Source organism: Augochlora pura, chromosome 3 (genome assembly GCF_028453695.1).
Source record: "Augochlora pura isolate Apur16 chromosome 3, APUR_v2.2.1, whole genome shotgun sequence".
Lineage (NCBI taxonomy): Eukaryota > Metazoa > Arthropoda > Insecta > Hymenoptera > Halictidae > Augochlora > Augochlora pura.
In genome coordinates this window covers 31,916,801-31,938,287 of record NC_135774.1, presented here as the reverse complement: position 1 = coordinate 31,938,287, position 21,487 = coordinate 31,916,801, and the positions used below count along the sequence as shown (strand labels likewise).

Sequence of the window (21,487 nt, the reverse complement as noted above, 5' to 3'; positions counted from 1 at the left end):
TTCGGGGTTGGATTAGTAGAAAGGATAAGTTCGTTGTTAAGATGACCCGGTTTCGCAAAGCGCCTCGTCGATCACGAGGCCCGTGAACCACCAACAGGATTTATTTGTTCACGGGGACGGGGATATTTGAAAAGCGAGGCGCCGCAAATTGTCGCGAGCGCGCCCGCTAAATGTGTGCGCGTCACGATTTACGATAGCGTTTCCTGCGGGAGGGGGATTAGATGGTGGACTACTATGTCGCGGGTGTTCCCCGCGTATCCGAGGGGCGCATTCTCTCTGGCAATGAAAAGGATCGATGCGGTTTCCGTGGTAACGGTACCGTCAGAGAGCTCGGAATCACGGATGGTGGTGGACGGAGCCATCCAGTGCGAAACTGATGCAGTAACGACGTCGCCGTCGCCGTCGCTGTTGGCGACGAGGTGCCGGGATAAAACTGGTTTCGGGATCCGCGTGTGAACCGTGCTTCGAACACCCCTCTCGAACTCGTTCGGACTGCACGACGTCGCTTCGAAACGACGAGCATAATGCGGAGGCATCAGATTCTCCGCTCCAGGACACCAGTAACATGGACTCGTTCGACAGCCAGGACATCAAGAACGGCAGGATGCCAGAGCAGCCGCCGCCACGCGAACAGAAACCGAACGTTTGTCTGCTGCGACAATGGAAAGACATGCCGAAACACCTGCAGTTCAACCCTCACATCCGCACCGGGTACAGGCCGCTTATGACCGTGCGACAGTGTCTCGGGAGTCTGTTTTATCTCCACAATGAGACCGTCAATATCATGACCCACGGTGAGTCTTCTTCCCCCATTGTCAGTGTGTCTAGTGTAGTCGCATCGGTTGGGTCTAACCGAGACCTAACTCAGCCCTATCAAGGTCACCGAGGCGAGGGGACTTTCCCCACTCCGTCCTCTCTCCCTTCTTCTCTCTCAGCAAGAGGAGACAGGGTGAAACTGCGTGCGAGGTCTGGGTACGCATCCGATAGGGTCTAGGAACTTGGCCTTGCATCGTCTCTCGAGCCTGATTCTACGCTGGCGAAGCAATTATTTCGTTTTCCTACGATTATGAATCGATCGAGGACAACGTTATCCGTCCGAGAGACATCCGCCATTCGTGATCTTATCATCTTTTCGTATTAATCTCTCATTGTCTCATGACGCTTTTATTTATCTTAACAGCATATTTTAGCCGCTCGTACATATAATCCATTTGCCTCTGAAGTTTTCTTTTCATTGTGCAAACTCGTTTGAATGCATCTTGAAATAGGTGTATATTCCTTAGCTGGTACACCGACGCTTCAAGTGCATCTCAACAAAACGATCATATTTCTAGAACTTTGTCAATAAATTTTAGTTAACAATCAGGTCAGACGGTTACTCGTAAATCACAAAAAAATAGGTTTACAAACGCGCGAAACGTCAGGAACATAGATAGCAACTACTGCCGTACTACCTAATCTTTTTGCAGTCATCCCTGATCGTATTGAGAAGGACAAACAGGCGTTAGCTCTGATTGAATTAAGAAGAAAAATGGATTACCCTTGAGTTTCAAGGTGAACTTATGCAAAAATCATCATACTTCTGTCGGCGTATCGCGGAATGATTAAAAATCAATATCAGAAGCCGTAGAAAAACTACCTTTGTGGATTCGTAACACCGATATATGATAACGATAACAGCACTACCGCGTTCGCAGATACTTTAGTAACTTAAAAGATGATAAACGTTTTATCAAAATTACGTTTAGAAATATTCCATTGGTTCATTAATAAGTCATAAAATGGCCGAGTTAAACTTACATGTCAGAAAGACATGTCATACTTTTGCTTAATGAATTATTTATTTGATACGAAGCTACCGATTTATGCATGTAACGTTTAACTCCACGCGATCAATTCTATGACAATAAAATAGAAGAGGGCAACATTGTTAACGAAGCAAATTACTATTGTGTCAAAGATTGTATTTCTTTCTAAATAATGATGTCTTTACTCAATTATCCTCATTATATATGATAAAGTTGTAAAAAAACTGTGCCATCTCGTTTTGTTCCGTCTTTTACGAAATGGGCATCTCCTACGATTACTAAAAGATTTTTTCCGGTAAAATTAAGATAACAAAATTATTAATTTTAATTAATTATTTGAATCGAAGTGTGCATCGTTTATGTTACAGGATTCGCCATCTTGTACATGCTAGTGACAATACCGCAACTTCTTCCATGGAGCACCCAAGGTGCCTTCGCAGAAATTTTATCATGGTGTCACCTAATCGGTGCCGTCAGTCCGTGGATTGGTTCCTTCATCTATCATCTCTTCATGAACTTAAATTATGATGAGGTCTTCTACAGAAAACTGCTGAAACTAGACATGATCGGCATATGGCTGTGCCAAAGTTTCGGTAACTTCTAACGAATCTGTCTGAAGCATGACCATCAATGGTAATAGATAATCGGAATTATTAATATTCTAGGAGCGATGCCTATGATGACGGCAACGGTCCACTGTCTCCCAGACAGTTACTGGTATTTCTGTATCTTTATTTATTGCTTTCTTTGTATGTGGGGACTCCTCATGGCAAGTTCCATAACTTTTCAGATTCGCTTAATTTATTAACCTTAATTGCTCGAATAGATAATTATCTTTCGTACCTTACAGGCGATGCACGCGCTTTCTCCGTGGGAGAGAAGATTATGTTTCGCACCTCCTTTTCTCATGAGAATGCTATTAATGGTTTTGCGGTGTTTTGGAATCGGCGGGGGAAATCCGGACGCGTTGCTCCATGTTATATTACAGGTAAACGAGGAACCATTCGATTCACAAATTTATCGACACCTGCATGGAAATGCCGATTTTAGTCACCATCCTCAATCATTTAGTTTTGAGAATTACTAGCGCTAGAACATTTCTCACAGTCGATATGAAAGTCTCAACTAATAGCGTTCTCGAGGTAAAATGTCGTTAAATCACATTTACTTTCGATCAATATTACATGATTTCTATTTTAGAAGTTTGCTTAAAGTTTAGAAGTCTAACGGCGAGAACAAACTTTTGCGAATATTATTCGATAAAAATATTTTATTTTTAATCAATACGAGCATGGAAGTTTGTATATGAACGCACAAGGACCTGCAACTCGATAAAGAAATCTTTTTATCAACTGAAAGATGTCACGACGGAGACAAAAAATACTACTCTTGATCGATGCACACGTTTCCTGTTTTAGCTAACATCGGAGTCGCGACGAGATCGATGAAGAAGGATTTTTCGAGGAAGGGGTCGCAACCGATTGAAACCAATTATGTTTCAGGACATGATATCAGTCGTGGGAGCGACGATCGGGGCAATGCGTATTCCCGAGAAGTGGATTCCTGGCAAGCTGGACCTGGCGTTGAATTCACACAACTTGATGCACGTGCTGGTTGTTTTGGCGGTGTGCTCGATGCACGCCGCAACGATGCAGGATCTTACCTGGATGTCGGATGCAAACGCATGCAACGGGACGAGCCTGGTCTCGTCTAAGCACGATGAACTGTGATTGAACCGTGAATATCATTTCACTGCAGACTGTGATAAATTACGAGCCTAACAAGAACCGGCGACCACTCTCGTGCAGGTGTCGTTCCTCGATCGACGACCAAAGAGAGATATGTTAATAGCAGAGCGAAAGAGATCTTTTTACGTGGATGCGCGCCTGTACGATAAGACAAACGAAAGACATGTACATAACGCGTACCAAATTTTCATACTGTCAACAAGAAGAATTTCCACTCTCTTTTACTATACGTGGAGCAGTCCAAGTACAACCGTTAGTACAAAATTGAACGCGTCATATCGAGGACAATGCGAATCTGTGCCCGATTCGGTTCAGGTGATAATTAACAGAGAGATATATATATATACATATATATATATATATATATATATGGAAGAGGAAAGTAATGAGAGAGAAAGAGAGAGAGAGAGAGAACGAAGAGAACCCGAGAAGAATAATTTTGAGCGAATAAGCACATCAAAAATACAGTTTATTATAGACATTCACAGCAACGTACACGATGTGTTCCCGAGCAATCATTCTCTCGATCCAAGTAAATCGCTTCACAATGTCAGTATTATATTTAGACGAATAAAACTGTTCCAAACTATTCATTCGAATTCATTTAATACCGTGTCGCGATATTACTCGCGTACCTAACTTCGTTTTACTCGCGTAGTGCCGGCAGAAATTTGCATCGCATTAGAACGCGATCGACCGCAAATAGACCTTCTATGATTGCGAAACAAGTATATATTCGATTAATATACGGTACTCGTACTTTTTTATTTCTTACTCGACCAAACGTAGGCGCTTCTAAGTAGAATCCTATACAAAATTAATGGAAGAGAACAACCAGAGCTGCAAGAACTAAAGTCTCGTTAGACATGGACAGAAATTATTGCATTGCGTCAATGTATCTTCTATATTCTTGCGGTTCTGATTAAGTAAAGCTGCATGCTCCATGATAGTTAGTTTATAGTTTGATCGATATTAACTATTATTAGTATACCTGCAGCGTAGAAACCATTAATTAACTGTCGCCCTGAATTCTATGAAAGATCCGACGAATAAAGTATGCGAACAACTTCGGAAAATACAAGCAGTACACATTTCGGAAGAACGCAAGGTATACAACAAGTGCACCACGAAACGATAGATCGCATTCATCGATTACTCACTGATACAGCTTCCGTGAAACTCAAATTTAACAGACAACTGTAGCATAACGATTGTACGATGAGTGAATAAAAATTCTTGAAAATATACCAAATTGCGCAACAAAAAATAACTATTCTCTTATTTCAGATGAAAAGGATTAATACCGAAGCATTTAACTAAAGCACAGAAATTTGTACGAGCAACGCTGACCTGCGGAAATTAAATCTTCTTCGCTCCGATACGATAGTTTTCGCGTAATTAATTAGCTCTGTTTACTGCAGGGGAGCTTCGCTCTCTTGAGTGTAGCTCTTGACCCTGCTAAACTTAAGTGGCGGATATCGGGTAGCAAATGCACATTTCAAGCACATTCGTGCCTCGTGCTCGTTCCCATACCTCGTGACTATAGTGTAACCCAGCCATTTCAAAAGAGAATTAGTTCGTTTGTAGTGGTCTTTGATTTCGAATTCCTAAAAAAAAAAGATGACATAGTAGCCGCTCTATTCGAAAACAGTGTGGTAAGTTGACGTACTTACAATATGGAACGTTCGTTCGTGCGTAGGTTCTTTCTTTTTCTTTCTGTTGATAACGGCTACCTTGGAATCCTGTTTCTTAAGGACTACGGTAACGAAATTATCGTGCAATCGATAATGACCGACCAAAACCGACGGATTCCGCGGGCTGCGACTTTTCATAGCGTTTACGCAGGCTTGTGCTTCGTCGGTTGAAGTTAGCATTAGGACTTTACCCTCAGGGAAAAATCTGTTCGTTGTGAGAAGATAACATTAGAATCGGAATGACGAGAAGTTGCGACCATACCCACCTTAGGTACCTGAAGTATTCCACCAGATGCCACGGTCTGTAAACCGGATCTTGAAAACTGGTCTCGCCGTGGCGGATGTAACTAGTCTTGCTGATGTAGCATCCGTTGTACCTCAATCTAGGCCTCTCTAAGTACATCTCCCTCCACGACTGGTACGTTGGATCGTAAGTGCCACAGTTGACACCCCATGCTCTAGAGAATTTAGTAACAATGTAATTGAAAAATATTTTATTGACTTTATGAATGGCACGCTAAGAAATGCTTGCGGCTTACCTAATACAGGCGAGCCTCCAAATCTCAGAGTCTCTGGCAGATATATAAAATCCACGACACACTCTGGAAAACATTTCCAGGGACCTCATGTCTAGCTCGGAGGACACGACCCATCTCAAAATATAAAGCACTATCTCCATTGGCAGAGCAGAAATATGTGTTGTCTAATGCAAGGAAACAGACGTCAATAACATAATCAAGGCATCCCATGAAGCGATATAACATCTGATTCACCAATTGTAAACAATAAATACTAACATTTTGCTCAAATTTAGGAAAACAAACACATTTATTGCGGTTTACAATTTTGCATAGCTTAACAAATAAATCACTTTCCTCTTCCTCTTCGTCATTATGATTCTCATCGTTATTATCAACAGAGACTGAATCATTGTCTAAGCTTTCAAGGCTCTCGTCGTTCGGTACCATTTTAGTCGACTCATACAACCGAAACTCAATGTCAGGAACTAATTGTACAGCGCGTTTGTAAAACTGAATGGCCTCGTAAAATTTTCGACTTTTCTCGTACTCGATGCCTATCAAAAACAAATTTTTCGCCTGGAACAGAATCATCTATTATCATGAAGGATTTGCTTAACAATCGTCGAATGGTGTTACCTTGTCCTCGATGTTTTCCACGTTGTAGTCGACGTTGATTTCGACCGATTTCGAGGAGGAAGCCTTGGAGGTATCCCGTTTCGGCGATAAAACCAATTCGCGTTGCCATTGCTCCCGGAAAGATGTTAAGGCATCCTCGATGTTGGTGTCCGAGAAAGACGAGCCTTCTTGATCCTCGCCGTCGTCATCTGATTTACCAGATTGACCGGTTTGACTCTGTTGCCGCGGCAGGAAATAACATGACGAACCATTTTAATCGCGCCAACAAATCTCATGCGATCAGATATGGACGTGTGACAAATGGATTTCAAACGATTAGTATGTATAATGTTACGGTACGAAACGAAAAGAGATGATATCGAAACGATGACGTTGTATCATTCTCGGTTGAGGTTATGTTGACGTGACGAGAGTTTTATTCGGTAACATTGGGACGACAGTCGTTGTTTAGCGACGGCACACGTACCATTCTTGATCCTGATTCAACTTTTATGGTACGATCTCTTCAGCGCTTGTACTCTCGGTCGGAAAAACGTACGACACAACGGAAGTGCAACTTCGCCAACAGAACCGCCGCCATGGTTTTCGCCCGTTTGCTCTGCGTATCTGCGATGCAATTTGTACTGATCGTCATTATAGATTGCATTCCCGTGTGCGCGTATATATCGTCAGCTGACGCAACAATTTTGAATTCTCCGATTTTTCTTTACGAACTATGATAATATATATACAATAACAAAATCATTGGCAAGTACATTTTGTTACGATTATCTATCTATATTTATTTATTTACTGAACATTTCATTCAAGTAATATTCGAATGTTGTTAAAAGCTTAAAAGAAGAAGAAAACACGTCACAAAAGGAACGGTATATTCGTTGAAAAACTAAATTACGGAAACTTTAAGACGTGGAAAATTATCTTCGTTTCATTTAAACGATCTACGTAAAATTAATTGCATCGGATAACTGGGTTAGCTCAATTAGTTAAAACAATCACCCGGCAAGAGAAGATCCGGAATTCGATTCTCCGGCCATATATTTTTGGTTTTTCCAAGTATGTATTTCAAGAATCAAGGATCGAATTCCAAGACAATTAACCCAAGACACTAATAACAAAGAACAAAATTAATACGAAGATTCCGCGTGATTCAAGAAATATCTAATAACGTTAAATCAATCGCTACGAATAAAGATTTCGATAGTTCGAGACTTGCACCGGAAGCGGCGACAACTTTCTCAGACTAGAATGCGAAAATCTCGTAAACGATGGATCCCGGAACAAGTTTGTCGTTATTTGGAAGCTATCAAACAGAAGCGAATTCCTTGGCAGGTTTCTTCAACGGCATGCCTCTCCTACACGTGTATCAACATCGTAGTCCCCTCCTCTTTCAGAAAACTATCACTACCCGAAGATCGTCTTCCTGAGTAAAAGCCGCGTGCTAACCGAGCGTGGGCACAGACAGCATCATGAGCTTGGTGAGTACGAAACTACTCATTCACTGTACCTCTTCTACAATAAGTTTCTCTATTTTCACTATCGTCTCGGGTTTCTCTCGAACGATCACCACGCACGATTGCTAACAGCGAGGGATGTATCACGTGCTTGTGACAGTGAATCAAAGTCGCGGATATAACGCTGACAATTAGTGAAAAGTGTCGCTCGTCGATCCTTAGATCATCGAAAGTGAGCAACGATTCCACGTCGGAGAATTTCTGTCGAATTTCTACGTTAACGAGGCGGTAGCTACGAAATTCTAACAAACCAAGAATATCGGTAGAATTAAGCCGATATTAATTAGCACCGGCTGCTAGATGGAAGGTGCAAGTTCGAGGCTCGAAACCGTTGTTCCCGTAGCAAAGAACGAGTATACGTTATGTCTACGCGGTGGTAATCGAAAGTTAGTTGCAGCACCGTGCGACTCAATGCTGGAAAAATTCAGATTTCTATCCAGAAGAAGTTCCCGATGAGCCTTCTGTGCAGGAGGCCACTTTCTTCTCCCGTACTTATTTGTGTGCTCCTACGATCAGATATTTCCGTGTGTGCGTTCACGTGGCACATTCTGCAGTGTCTAATGGTTTAATTCATCCCATTCATCTACGTGCCCGTAGTCGTGCATCTTGTCTCTAATCGAATATATTATTCGACTCGATCTATATTATTATATGTAGGTCGGTGGTACTCGGCACACGCCCCGCGGATCAAAATCGAGATCATATCGGGCCACGTGTTTTCTCCCGTTTCACAACTAATTGCGTCGACTTTCGTTCGAATCTCGGCTTATGTTCCTCTATCGCAATTATTTTAGTCGGCTTTGCAAATTCATTCACAAAATTCAAAAGGTTTGCGTCTCTGGGTTGGTACGAGTATGTGACATGCAAAGTGAAGAGTCATGAAAGACATCGCGGACTGTATTGAAATATGTTGGAACATGTTTTTTAATATCATGAAAATAAAAAAATGTTCGAAGAAAGATATCTTTGGTTTTCTACGTACTTTATCTGCGAGACGCCACATTCGGAAAATGCTTCTACGTTTTCCGAATGAATTCTCGATATTTGACGCTCCAATTAATATGGCACGCGTACGAGTATTCCCCGATTGCTTACGGCTCAAAGTTTCACTGCGCGACGACGGTCATTTTTTGATCATTAAAAACTTTCTTTCGGCCATCACGCCGCGTTCTTCCTCTAACACCGCGCTGTTTCCTCGACTATCGAGGACTAATTTGTACAACTCGATTTTCCAACGGCCGAGAAACGTAGACTTCCCGTCCCATTACAGCGGCCAGTTAGCGCTCGCTGCGTTCATTAATTTGCGATGGTACGAGGGAGTCGTTCACGCGACCGGCTCGAGCAACGCATTCCTTGAGCGCAGCACGCGCGGTCCTCGGATTCGCGGTTTCATCAACCCATTTGTTATCTGGCGCGAGCAGCAATTAGCCAAAAGAAGATTTCAATCGAAACCCGAATCCACATCGCGCGCACGCGATCATTTTTCATCGATGTCCACTTGTCACGCGACGAGCGACGAGCCTAAATACGGATACCAAAGCGTTCGCGAATTTCGCACGATTCTAGCTTTCGCGGAGTTAATGGACCGCGAGGCAAGACACAGATGCTATTAATTTAAACGCGTAACACATACGCGCCTGGAAATTTAATACACATTGCGGTCGGGGTTGCGGTTCTATCGCGAACGGCTGAGGCGTTCATCGCGCTCGTCCTTTTTCTCGCACTCGCGCCATCAAATCAGTGAAAAGGAAATCAGTTCTATCCCATCAAGTATAGATTTCAAAACAAAACGCAGACGTGGTCGGCTTTTTCGAAAGCATAGTCGCGTGTTTCCACTAGGTGAACGCGGCACGACGCGTGTAGCACGCTCGAGGTAGAAACCAAAGATTGAAAGAATTATGAAACTATTTAACATATTCCGATTATCACATAGACCATAGAAATTTTTAAATGATATTCCTATCAGAACAAATTACATACATTTGCGATTACTAATGCATGAAATTCATAGTTATAACGTTTGCAGTTTGATGAAAACAGAGATCACTTTCCTCGGTTGAAATTTTCCAGAACGATTAACATAAAGAAAAGCGGATCGGTCAAAGTCGAGACGATTTGAAAGTCTAATGACTGCTGAAATCCTTCGTTACCATTATTTCTCCCATAATGAAGGTCGCGAGTCGCGAATCGTTACGACAGGTAGACATCCTCGAATCGTTCTACCCACATGCAAAATCTGTGTCCCTCGTGTAACCACACTCTGGGAGAAAGTAATTACTTACCGAACAATTTATGACAAGACTGAAATTGGGTGTGGGTACGCGACGTGTCTCTTAAGGTGATGAGTTCGTTGAACCGAAAGCAGGTGGCATCTTTTTCGGTGGTCGAGGAAGAAAGTTCTCGTGTTCGGCGATGACGTATCAGACAATCTCAAAGAAATATCTGCCGCCACTGATCGGATCTACCCTTTTATTTTGGCCAGTTGTTGCAAAACAATCGAGAGTACGTTTACGAAAGCGATGGTCATCTGCAACGAAATTTAACAATTAAATACGACATCGTAAAAACATTCAACTTGTTAAGATTGTTAAGGAAAGTGGTTTTTTAAAACTGTTAAAAGAAATAATTCTCGTTTTATACAATCGATGCGGAAAATAATTAAACTTTAATTATTATATTATACTTACTTAGTACCCTAAAACTTGATTAAGACCTCTTGAAGCCAGAAGAATTTGACTCGAAGCAAATCGTTTCGTCGCTCGATATTCTCCTACCATGGTGCATTCGCCGGGATCTTTCCCACGGATGATTTTCTTCGATCGCTTTCCATCGATCTGTCGATGGACCGAATCGATCACGAAGACCTCCTTAAGTTGTATATTGTAGCTCATTCTATATTCTATAAATTGTTCCGAACGAGGACGTTCCTCCGACGTTCCTACAAAGCTGTCATCCTCGACTTTCACTCGTCGTCGCCCGCGATACGACGGTGCGCGTAGCACCGTACGTTGCAATTTAATTGCACTCGGCTCGATCTGCTCATCCTCTCGTGGACTCTATCGTTGTCCACCATACATTATTCAACGCCAAGGACTCGTTGTATAATCGCCGCGTACTTGGCGACACTGTCAAAACGCGCTTTCACGCGTCCTCGGTTTCCGCGTTTCTGCCTGGACCTGTTCGTAATACAAAAGCATGTCCAAGCGATCCTCGAAACCCTCGATTACGAAATTCGCACGTAAATTTTTTATTCATTCCTGTTTCGAAGAATCCTAGGAGAGATTCGCCCGTGTTAGTTATAAACAATCCGACGTATCGCTAGAGCGCGGTCTAATTGGATCGGTTAAGATTTCGTTGATGTTTCGATGTTTGGCGATAGAAGCGATTCATCGTTCTTTCGATCTCTTAAAAAGCGTACATTTATCCAAACCTTCGCTTTCCCTAAAAGAAATAGAGATATTTTGAAAAGTGAAAACCAAGTAAAACAATCGATCTTCTCGAAGTTTTACTAGTTTTACTGGTTAAAACGTTAACGAGAAGCCAATAGTTCATTGTGAAATCTTACGATCAATTTACGTTCAACGGGAATAGGTTCATCCAACACTTCGCAGCAGAATCACGTTTCGTCAGCCGAATGTAAGATTAGCACGTGACAAATCTGATATCTGTCTCGATCGTCTCCTCTCGTTTAGGTCGCGGCGCGCCCGACGACGAAGACACGGCAAGTTCAGGAGCGTGCACATCCTCGACATACTATCGAGTGAAAGTATGTACCGCCTTCTGCCTGGGGCGCCTTCTCCTCTCTTCTCTTCTTTTCTCTACATCGAATCGTCCAGCTTCCATCGTGCGAACATCGAGGCCGTCTCTCTCACGGTGTTTTGTATCCAATCGTATGTAACTGCTCGTTAACCGCTCGAACTGCCGTGGCGCGCCGATAATCTTAATTTCTGATGAATTGAGAAGATATAACCGAATCGTTTGCGAAACCCCGCGAATTATTTGTGTCTCGTTTCCCGTCCGACGCCTCTAATTATCGCGTACTTGACGATTATCGCGAGCACATGCTCGAAAATGTTCGATTCAAAGTTGCGAACGTCGGGTCGGACGAATATTATGATCTGTAACCGATGCATTGCTACCATTTCCCCGCAAAAGGTTGTTGTAGAAGAAGTTTTGCTACTTCTCCTCGCTAGCAGCATCTGGAAATTTTTTGATCAACTTTCTCATCTCGGTAGCGAAAACGAAAATTATTCTAACGGATTCGAGAAACCAGTTTACCGGTACCTGCAAACAGAAAACGTGCGCTGTTAGAGAAACCGTTTGCTCGAGCTGCGAGCGCACGAGTAAACGTTGCTTCTTGATACAATTACGTCCACGTAACGATTTGTGGAAAGATACAACAACGGAACGTGTTTAAAAGAGATCCAAGAGTAATTACAACGACACGAACCCGATTGTAAGAGAACTTTGCTGGGAACGAGGTACCGCGCGAAATCTATAGAAGAGGATTATTATTGCAGGTGGAACTCGCTCTGATCATTGCACGATAATTAGCCCAATTGGTTAACGGATCGTTCGTCGGTGCTCGTTCAATTAGCGCAGATTACTTCTTGAATCGTTGCATTGTGACGCAACGGAGTTTGGTGTCATCAGAGGCAGACAATCGAGATAACGATTTCGGTGTCAAGAATATCGGATTCCGGAAGCGCATTATTTCGTCGTCGGCCGCATCGCACCATTATAACCATAACGCTTAGTTAACCGGTCGTTTCTTTCGCGCGAATCGGCCTATCGTATCGTTAAGCCAGAGAAAAGCGCATAAAATTGATCTGGAATCGTGATAATAACTGTAGAACGATTTCGCTGCGAGGTTCTTACGCTCATACTTTCATCCTGGAAGAACGGAAACTTTGGATTATATACTTGCAGTCTATAGAAATGATCTATCGTTGCAACTGCAAGTAACTAAATTAGAGTAGCCCGCGAGGGAATCAAAACAAAGGTTTAAGCACGATGTTTGAACAGAATTATATCCTATCTAAAATGATAAGAATTATAACCTATCTAAAATGATAAGAAGATTCAAAGAATTTAAGAACGATTCGAATAATTTAATCTCGAAAGATTGCAATTATGCAAGACTTTGAGTTTGTACGAAGACACTCGGTCTACATATTAACGTGCGGGAATAGAAACCGAGAACTGGCTGTGAAATTGCGTTCGACTGCTGCTCGGCAAGCTTATAATTTCATTCTTTACTGGCTGGTAATTTGAGGAATGTTCGCTTCTCGCTAACACCTTCTTCCCCATTTGCATCGGCCTAAAGATGACGGCCCATTAACTCTTTCATGTGTCATTGTTATTTTCTAATCGACGAGCTGCTCGTTTGACGCTCGTCGCGGAGAAATTCTCACCGGATCTATTTACATGCTAGAAATGGAAAACGGCGGGACTTCTCCGAGAATTGTCTTCTCGAAAATCGGCCCGTAGAAAGCCGATTGTCAATGAAGACGTCAGTCACGCACGCTGTCATAAAATACCCGCCGGAGTTTCTCATTAAGCTTCGCTCCGTAGAATTTTAAACAATTTCTTCTGGACTATGCCCCTGCTATTCTGTAAACAGCATCGCTGTACTATCGTTTATTCTAATTAATTGAAAATTTCTATTCGATCTGATCGCTCGTGTTACAAATCTATTAACTTTTCAATTTAAACCCGACCCAATAAACTTTTAGCGATACATAATGCCGCCTTTAATTTAATTATTTAAATGGAAACTTTGATTTCACCGTTTGATTTCCAGTTTAGATTTAGAGCGATTAAATTGAAATTCATTTGAAAATGAACCAGCGCATAAGCAGGGTGATCTCCGATTGCTGTTTCAATTAGAAATTAGAAATTCCGACTTGTGCCCGCGATCGAATCGCAGCAGGCGAATTTCTTTTCCAAGTCGTTCGCATTATTTATCGCGATAAGTGTACCAGGTGAGACACGTGTCGGACGATCGGTCAACCTCATGGATCTCGAAAAGCAACAGAAAGTGTAAACGCGCCGAATCGTCTTGACACACTCGCGCCTTCATATTTCGGCGCTCGAATACGTTAATGAGATGCTGGACCAAAGACGACCGAGACGTTCGCACGATCATTCGGCGGTTTAGAAAGTTTCTGATGATCTATAGCCATTACGCTTAGGCGGCTGCCCAATTCTGCCTGTCCTCGTCCCCACTGTTTTCGACCACGGAAGCGCCCGAAAACTATACGACCATAAAAAGTGGAATCCATTGGTTAATGCCGCTCGTTTTGTAATCGTTATACCCATAAATGCCAGAGCTGCTTCTCCACGAGTCGCGTTATCGTACGTTTAACTAATTGGTCTACAGGTTGTCGCAAATGTTACTCTGTCTCTGAAATATACTACTTCCTTAATTAGCAATTAAAAATCGACCACTTGTTTGGACCAACAGATTTTAATTGTACGAATCTTAAGTTTCAAATTCAAGCGGCAGGCCCAAAATAATCATACATTACAAAAGCAATTACAAGCAAACTTTCTAATCCAATTTACCGTCCACTTTCATTCATTACATTTCTGTAATGTAGAAAATATGCGAAACAACAACATCCGCGAAACAATGGTATAAATAAAGTCTAATTGACGACTTACGCAACGCGAGAAGCTATTAGAGATTTAAATATTCGTTCCCGCTCTTATAATATTATTAAAATTCACGCTCATCCGCGATAATAGTGGAATAAATAAAATCTAATTGACAACTTATGCAACAGAAGCATCTGTTAAAAATGAAATGTGTTCTTTGGCCTCGAATCGATTCTAACGAATGAAAACCTCCGCTTAATTGTTACACGCGTACATAAATTTCGACGACATTTATGTAAAACGATGAAAACGCGATTTCCCCGATGGCGTCACGCGGCGCACAGCGTTGGGTGTGGGAAAAGCTAATCGTGCACACAGGAAGATTCCCTGCGAGAATACAATTGACACTTGGATCTTAAAATGAGTAACAGGTTTCCTCGATCCACGCCTTAAGGTCTAGCATCAATTTTTCATTGTCTCTTTCAACATTTACCTGCTTTGTCGGACGTAGACGCGACGCCGAGCCACGACGCGGCGGCTTTGAGCGCTTCTTCTCGCGTAACTTTCTTTGCAAATGTCAGAGGCAGCGCATTCGTGGCCGACCGGACCACCTGGTTACCATTTTTCCATCGGTCGGGGAGCACGCCGAGTGTTTTCTCTTGACTTTGCAGCGACGCGAGTCGCCTCTACGACGCTTCCAATTGGAATCGTTCGGAACGGAAGCTGAGCTGCGTTTTCTGACGGTTCGACAACATTCCTCCGCCGCAACGCGTCGCGTCGCGCCGCGCCGCGCCGGGCCGGGGAAAACGAAAATCGCTTTTCCTTTTCGGTCGCGCAGCCTTTAACGATCGCTGTGTGAAAGTTCGCGCCGTTGAAGTAATATCCAGTCAAAGCCAGCGGAAGGGGGCACACGACCTCCGAGGTGCGGTCGCCGTCGGGAATGATCTGTTTTCTCTGTTCCGACGCATTCCTATCTGCCAGCAATAATTTTACTGCATAACCATAAAGAAATGTGCTCGATAATTGGCCACCGGCTGCGTCCCCCATCCTTAGAACCTGCAATTAATATTCGAAATTGAAGCTTGTTATGCGGTAATTTTACATCAAATCTACCGTTGTTCCGTTATTAAAGTTTATCGACGTTCGCCAGTTTGTAAATTTGCCGTAATTTGTATTGTAGTATGCCTCGTTAGTCTCTCGTCTTGTAACAAATGTTGTGCCGTGATGAGAACATGAAACAGTATTTATTAAGAATAGATGTTTCCGTCACGCAGCGTTTCTAAGCTACAGGGAAACGTGGTACAATACCTTCGTTTTATTTATGTCGCAAGTAACTCTGTAATTTACAAAAGAACACATCTCCTTAATTTTGACTTCTACGAAATTGTATCCTTCCATTATCATTATTTTTGAGACCATCTAATAACGAACTTTATATTTATTTTCGAAATAGTTGTACAGATACTTACAAAAGTATTACACTATTTAAGCAAGAGTTGCGTTTAGAGGAGGTATGGTCTAGGAGGCTATTGTTTCGACTAGTTAGCTCATACTAAATGTGAACGCGTAACGTTACGTAACTTCGAATGCGGTATTTGCTCTTTTCTTAATTTCTTTAAAAGAAACTACTATCATAATACAATGACGAGGCACCAAGCCGTTGTGTAACTTGTTCTATCTGACACGGTTCGGTTTAGTAGAGTTGTTTTGTGTTAGAAACCTGTAACGGAAAACGACCATATAAATATAGATTGTATATAGGAAGAATAGAAACTAGTTTCGACGGTGCAACGATCTACCATCCTAATAGACTACTACTGCCAAGTATCAACTTAGTTACGAGTATCTTGTATGACAGAAAAGATACAGAATTGTCAATGTTTTATACTAATTAAAAAACTAACTGGAGATCTCAGAAAACTTGTCGATTGGTGTGGGCTTCGCTAACGTGGACAACTTTCACCATGAGTGATTAATACCTCCTTCTAAGCATCCGAGTATGCAAATTTTTCCGAGTACAGTCAAGAATGTTTATGGAGCATGCTGTGAGCCACGTTTGCATACTTCAATATTAAAACGAGTTTCGAAACAAGGAAATTCGTAATTTCTGGTAACGATGGATACTGACTAAAAATGGTACACGATTTTGGAAACTTTGATCGCATCAGGATACGGTCGATAATAATTCAACGTTGACCTACAACCGGCTAATTTACATTTGTAATTACAGACAGCGCTAGTACTCCTATTGGCGAGCACATCGATAACCCTGACGAGATCTCAAGAAACCGAGATCTCGGTGAAGGGCCTGGACATGACGCAGCCTCCGATCAAACTGGACAAGAATCTCCGCCGAGCCCTGCTAAAGGCTTTGACTGATTTGGAAGCGGAATCAGCGGAGCAGCATAAAGGCGAGAAGGAGCCGGTTGGCCAGGTCGGGGCTGACTTCGATGGCGTAATCAACCTGAAGAAAAACCTGAACGGTGACCTCGGCGTGCATGGACCTATGTCGATGTTCTCGTTCCAGAGCTTTCCGCGCGACGAGGAGATCCCGCCGGAGGACAAGCTGCAGAACTCGAGCTTCGTGGATTCGGTTCGTTACGTGACGCCGAAGTCACCTGTGATGCACATCGAGAAGGCGACGCAGGAGGAATCCAGGAGCTTTCACGTGCAGAACGTAATCTTCCCCGAGAAAAGTGTCACGTTCGGTACGAAAATAGAGCCGAAGGCGGAGCAGGAAGAGAAGAAGAGTCCTCCGAGGCCGGCCAATACTTTCTCCGTGAGCAAAGTGGAAAGTCTGACGTTGAAGCCGGCCACAGAAGTCGTGGAAAGCCTTGCCGGAAGTGCCACGACCGGTATCGCGACGGCGAACGCGTTGGTTGCGCAAAAATTGGCCGAGCCCACGCCCTCGCCCTCGACCGCGGCCAACAACAACGTCACCGTGTCCAGCGACGCGAAGGACAAGACGGAGGAAGTGAAGATCTTCCAGGCGCCGCTCGTCGCAGCGTTCACCGTGCAACAAGACGAACAGGGTATTCCAAAAAGCGTGGTGCCGATCTTCAGGTCTCCGAACGACGGCCAAGCTCTGACGCTGCAGGAACAATTGGAGTTCAAGCAGCAACTTCTGGAGAGGCAACTGGCGGAGCTGCAGCAACAACAGATCCAACAGACGCAGTTCTTGGTGAGACAACAACAGCTGTACGAGCAGCAGCTCAGACAGAAGCAGGAGCAACAGTATTATCTTCAGGAGCAGGCTAGAATCAAGCAGTTGGAGGAGCAGGCCAAGATCAAGCGGCTCGAGGAGCAGAGGATCAAGCAATTGGAAGAGCAGAGGTTGCACAGATTCCAGCTGCAACGTCCAGTTCCGCAGAAGCAGTTCTTCTTTGAGCAGAACAACAACCTGTTGACCTTCCAGCCTCCCGTTGACCCGAACGTTCATCTGCAACCCAGCGTGGCCTTGGAAGTACCCAGCCTCGCGACGCCTCAGCCTTTCCAATCGAACATCCACGATCAGCTGCGCTTCCAGCAGTTCCGCCAGCAACCTCAGCAATCGCAGCATTTCCAACAGCCCCAGCAATTGCAGCAGCTTCAGCAGCCTCAGCAGGTGCAAACGCTGCAGCAGACGCGCCACTTGCAGCATACGCAGCAACCGCAGCAGCAGCAGCAGCAGCAGCAGCAGCAGCAACAGCAGCAACAACAACAGCAACAACATCAGCAGAGATTACAGCAAAGCTTCTCCGGCTTCACCGACTTCCAATCTTCGTTACCCGCCACGACGAGATTCAATCGACAGGAAGCGTTCAACGCTGTAGGAAACTTCGGTTTCAACGCGGACCACAAAACCACGGCCAGCAGAAACAATTTCGGGTTCAGCCTGCCCCAGAGGAGTCCTGTCAACTACTACAATCCTTACGTCCAGTACAGGCAAGCGAAACCGGCGACGCCGGCCAAGCAGATACAGCATCTTTTGTATCAATCCGGGATCGCCAGCGATCTGGGCAGCGTGCAAGGAACCGGGAACCACGAGGATCTTAACATCGTGTCCAAAGTGCTGGCCTTGAACGTGGGCCATATTCCGAACAAGGGTCTTCAATTCAAAGCGAATCAAGCAGCCTCGTTCGGGAAAGCATCCGCGTGAAAAAAGATGTGGGACCAGACCGGAGTTAGACGAGTCATGTAAATCACGGCAGGACGATATTAGTCAGGTGAAATCGAGCTCTCACTTCTTCCTCCTTCGCTCCTTTATTCGGTTCTCCAGTCTAGAGTTTAACAGGTCCTTCGTACGCGCACATGCGTGGATGCGAGTGCTCAGTAGATAACGCTCGGAGCTGCATTTACTTGTATTTATTATATATTTCACGAGCAACGCCAGTAGGACTGCAATCTCAAAATCCAGTTTTCTGATCGGCGTTAGTCGCTCAGTGTCGATCGCTGTCAATTCAATCGGCCATTTTCTCCGTATTTTAATCGCCGTTGTTTCTCCTCATCTTGCACCATTCGTAGAAGCATCCTGAGAGCATCGCGAATGTTACATAAACGTTATCAACTGATCGAACCAACTAGACTATGGATATTTATATAAAATGAAAAGGTTCTCCTCCATTTGTAACAATCGGATATTCAATAGAACCTCTATCTTGGTAATCTTCAAAGTTGTCTCGCGTATAACATTTGCACCAGGTTAGATGCGACCAATGATAGTAAAATTATGAAAGAACATTATTCGCAAAATATCAACCGCAAAATAGCGCGTAGTCGGCGAACCTATTCAATCCTCAATTAATGGCGCAGAAGGAATGGCTGGTTTTTTTCAATTAGTAATTCAATTGCCGGATGCATTGTAAGATCCGAATCCGTAATAGGCACGTTACACCTGAGCGACTTAACGCGATATGCGTGGAACTTCTAAATCGCAGCCGCGAACAATTCCAGGTGAAATCGAGACAGAGCCATCGCATAATTCTCCTCTGGCAAAATTGGCATTCTATCGCGCGTGGGATCGAGACGATTCCCGAAGAAAAACCGCTTTCCACGTACGCCTCGTAATAAGGAAGACCTTAACAGGTCATAATAACATTAATTACGATCCGGAGCACTTGGAGTCTGAATTTGCTATTCGTACCATCCTCAATTGTCGTATTACGCAACGGTGAATCGTATTGCAAAACAGAGTCTCTCCACATAACGATTCTCCTTTCCTAATTTCAATTTCACTCTTTCCATCGTTTCACGCATGGTGTACTGCTTCCAAAGATGCTCGGAGAAAATCAATTTGCAGTAGAAGTAAGGTTCCAAATAAGCTGAAGTAAGTTGCAAACCGAAATCATCGATAAACGGCCCAGCTTAATTTCCTTGGGCGATATTCAAAATTTCTTCTTCGATTAACATTTGATTTCTTGAAAGATAGTAGTTTAGCTAGCTGTGGCGTTACGAAAATATTTGTTAGAAACGACAGTTTGAAGCGACAGTATCGCGTTGCTAATCGGATGAAAAATATTATCGCATGGAAGGACAACGACTCTAGGATCCGTGATCAAACTGATCCAGGCAGACCAGCCTTGCCGTTGACTATTAATTATTTATCTAGATGTACGTGTAGAACGAGCTAGCTGCGTGACATCGCGCCGCAACGAATCCAACTCTCCTGGGATCAAGGGTCTCGCAAAATCGTGTATCCAGCCACGCTTCGGGATTGAAAATACCTCGCCGACTGTAAATAAACTTTCGCCAGCGAGGATGGCTCACAATGCCACCGAGGAAGACTTCTTCGAGCGAGAGCGAACGAGCGCGCGTGTGTACGCGCATGTCCCCAATTTCACAAACGTTTGGCATAGATTCGTGATTTCTCTCGCGACGGGCGAATCTCCTCGGAGGGTTGTCGTAAATCGATATTCGTTAAAAACTCGTCCTTTCGTCGGGTCTTTGGAAATGTGTCGTTAATTTATACAATCCCGGGGTTTTAAATAGAATACCCAACACGCGTGCGCACCCGCGTGCAAACAAATACACCATTTCACTGTGAATTAACATTTAGTTTTAACGAATTATTTTTGTGAACGAAAATCCAAGAAGCGTGCGTGGAACAGAATTTTTATGAGAAAAACCGGACAATGTTGCATGCAACGGTTTTTTGTGTACGACATAGCGGTCGAATATAGATTTAAGACTTATACATAAATACGTTACGAATTAATATAACATTAGGGTACCTAGATGATACGTTAGATTTAATCGTCGAGATTTTGCTTGTAATTTATCTGACGCCAAACTGTATGACATACTGTAAAAATGTTAATAAAACGTATTGAAAAATAATCTGTTTATCGTTTCGTCCAAGGCGGCTTCTACATTAGAAGTGCAAATTGCGAAATTTCGTCTAGAGAACTCCAGTTTTCCATTTTTCGGCGAACAGAAAAACGGCGTAAGTTTTGAAATTAAAATAATTCTTTGCAAATGGCAGGCTATATTAAAAAGTCGCCTTAATTAACCTCAAAATTAATACTTACAATAATTGTAGAAATATTAATTATAAACTATTTCGAAAAGTAACCAGCTCCTTATTTCATCTCTTTTCCTGCAGATTGGTTGTTTCACATTTGACTGCAGGTTTTCTAAGTGGTTTTCTAAATGTGAACTATATCACTAACATTATACTGACTTTCAAATGAATGCATTGCAATAACTATTCGCGGTTACAGCTATTTCGACGTACCATTCATAAGTAAAAAAGTATACATATAGAAAATAATGAGAATATAGTAGATACCGCCAACAGGTAACGAGGCAATACTTAATACTTACGTATATTCTGTCACAGTGCAGGAACCTCGTCAATGATCAAACCATCACATTTTCGATCACATTATCTTTGATATTTTGTTACTGATTGGTTGCAACGTTTAAATTATTTACTTTAAAAAGCAAATAATTGACCACTGGATCCTAATAATCCGTTCGATCTAACAA

At 43.1% G+C, this 21,487-nt stretch overlaps 3 protein-coding genes across 9 annotated transcripts; 2 read left to right on the top strand and 1 right to left on the bottom strand.

Annotated features, from left to right (window-relative positions):
• The first annotated feature begins 233 nt into the window (after positions 1-233).
• On the top strand, positions 234-3,893 carry LOC144478831 (progestin and adipoQ receptor family member 4). 4 transcript variants are annotated; one of them, XM_078197120.1, is made up of 5 exons: positions 234-794; positions 2,177-2,401; positions 2,474-2,533; positions 2,635-2,796; positions 3,311-3,893. In XM_078197120.1, the coding sequence occupies exons 1-5, from the start codon at positions 566-568 to the stop codon at positions 3,520-3,522; spliced, it is 888 nt and encodes a 295-aa protein (XP_078053246.1). In that variant the 5' UTR covers positions 234-565; the 3' UTR covers positions 3,523-3,893. The 4 variants fall into 4 exon arrangements, with proteins under 4 accessions (XP_078053246.1, XP_078053243.1, XP_078053245.1 ...); XM_078197117.1 differs by having other exon boundaries at positions 3,227-3,893; XM_078197119.1 differs by having other exon boundaries at positions 2,474-2,577; positions 2,659-2,796.
• A 111-nt stretch (positions 3,894-4,004) lies between these two features.
• On the bottom strand, positions 4,005-21,479 carry LOC144478830 (F-box only protein 9). Of its 4 annotated transcripts, XM_078197115.1 has the most exons (14): positions 21,323-21,479; positions 15,991-16,241; positions 15,635-15,857; positions 15,015-15,577; positions 11,487-12,205; positions 10,609-11,362; positions 10,204-10,448; positions 6,874-7,013; positions 6,408-6,623; positions 6,048-6,347; positions 5,790-5,953; positions 5,517-5,708; positions 5,230-5,455; positions 4,005-5,163 (listed from the first exon to the last, which is right to left on the bottom strand). In XM_078197115.1, the coding sequence occupies exons 8-14, from the start codon at positions 6,874-6,876 to the stop codon at positions 4,969-4,971; spliced, it is 1,296 nt and encodes a 431-aa protein (XP_078053241.1). In that variant the 5' UTR covers positions 6,877-7,013; positions 10,204-10,448; positions 10,609-11,362; positions 11,487-12,205; positions 15,015-15,577; positions 15,635-15,857; positions 15,991-16,241; positions 21,323-21,479; the 3' UTR covers positions 4,005-4,968. The 4 variants fall into 4 exon arrangements, with proteins under 4 accessions (XP_078053241.1, XP_078053240.1, XP_078053239.1 ...); XM_078197114.1 differs by having other exon boundaries at positions 11,498-12,205; positions 15,015-15,857; XM_078197113.1 differs by having other exon boundaries at positions 11,487-12,120; positions 15,015-15,857.
• LOC144478829 (uncharacterized) lies at positions 7,878-20,792 on the top strand. Its single transcript, XM_078197112.1, has 2 exons — positions 7,878-7,885; positions 16,752-20,792. Exon 2 carries the CDS (start codon positions 16,836-16,838, stop codon positions 18,657-18,659), a length of 1,824 nt encoding a protein of 607 aa, XP_078053238.1. The 5' UTR covers positions 7,878-7,885; positions 16,752-16,835; the 3' UTR covers positions 18,660-20,792.
• Positions 21,480-21,487: the final 8 nt, after the last annotated feature.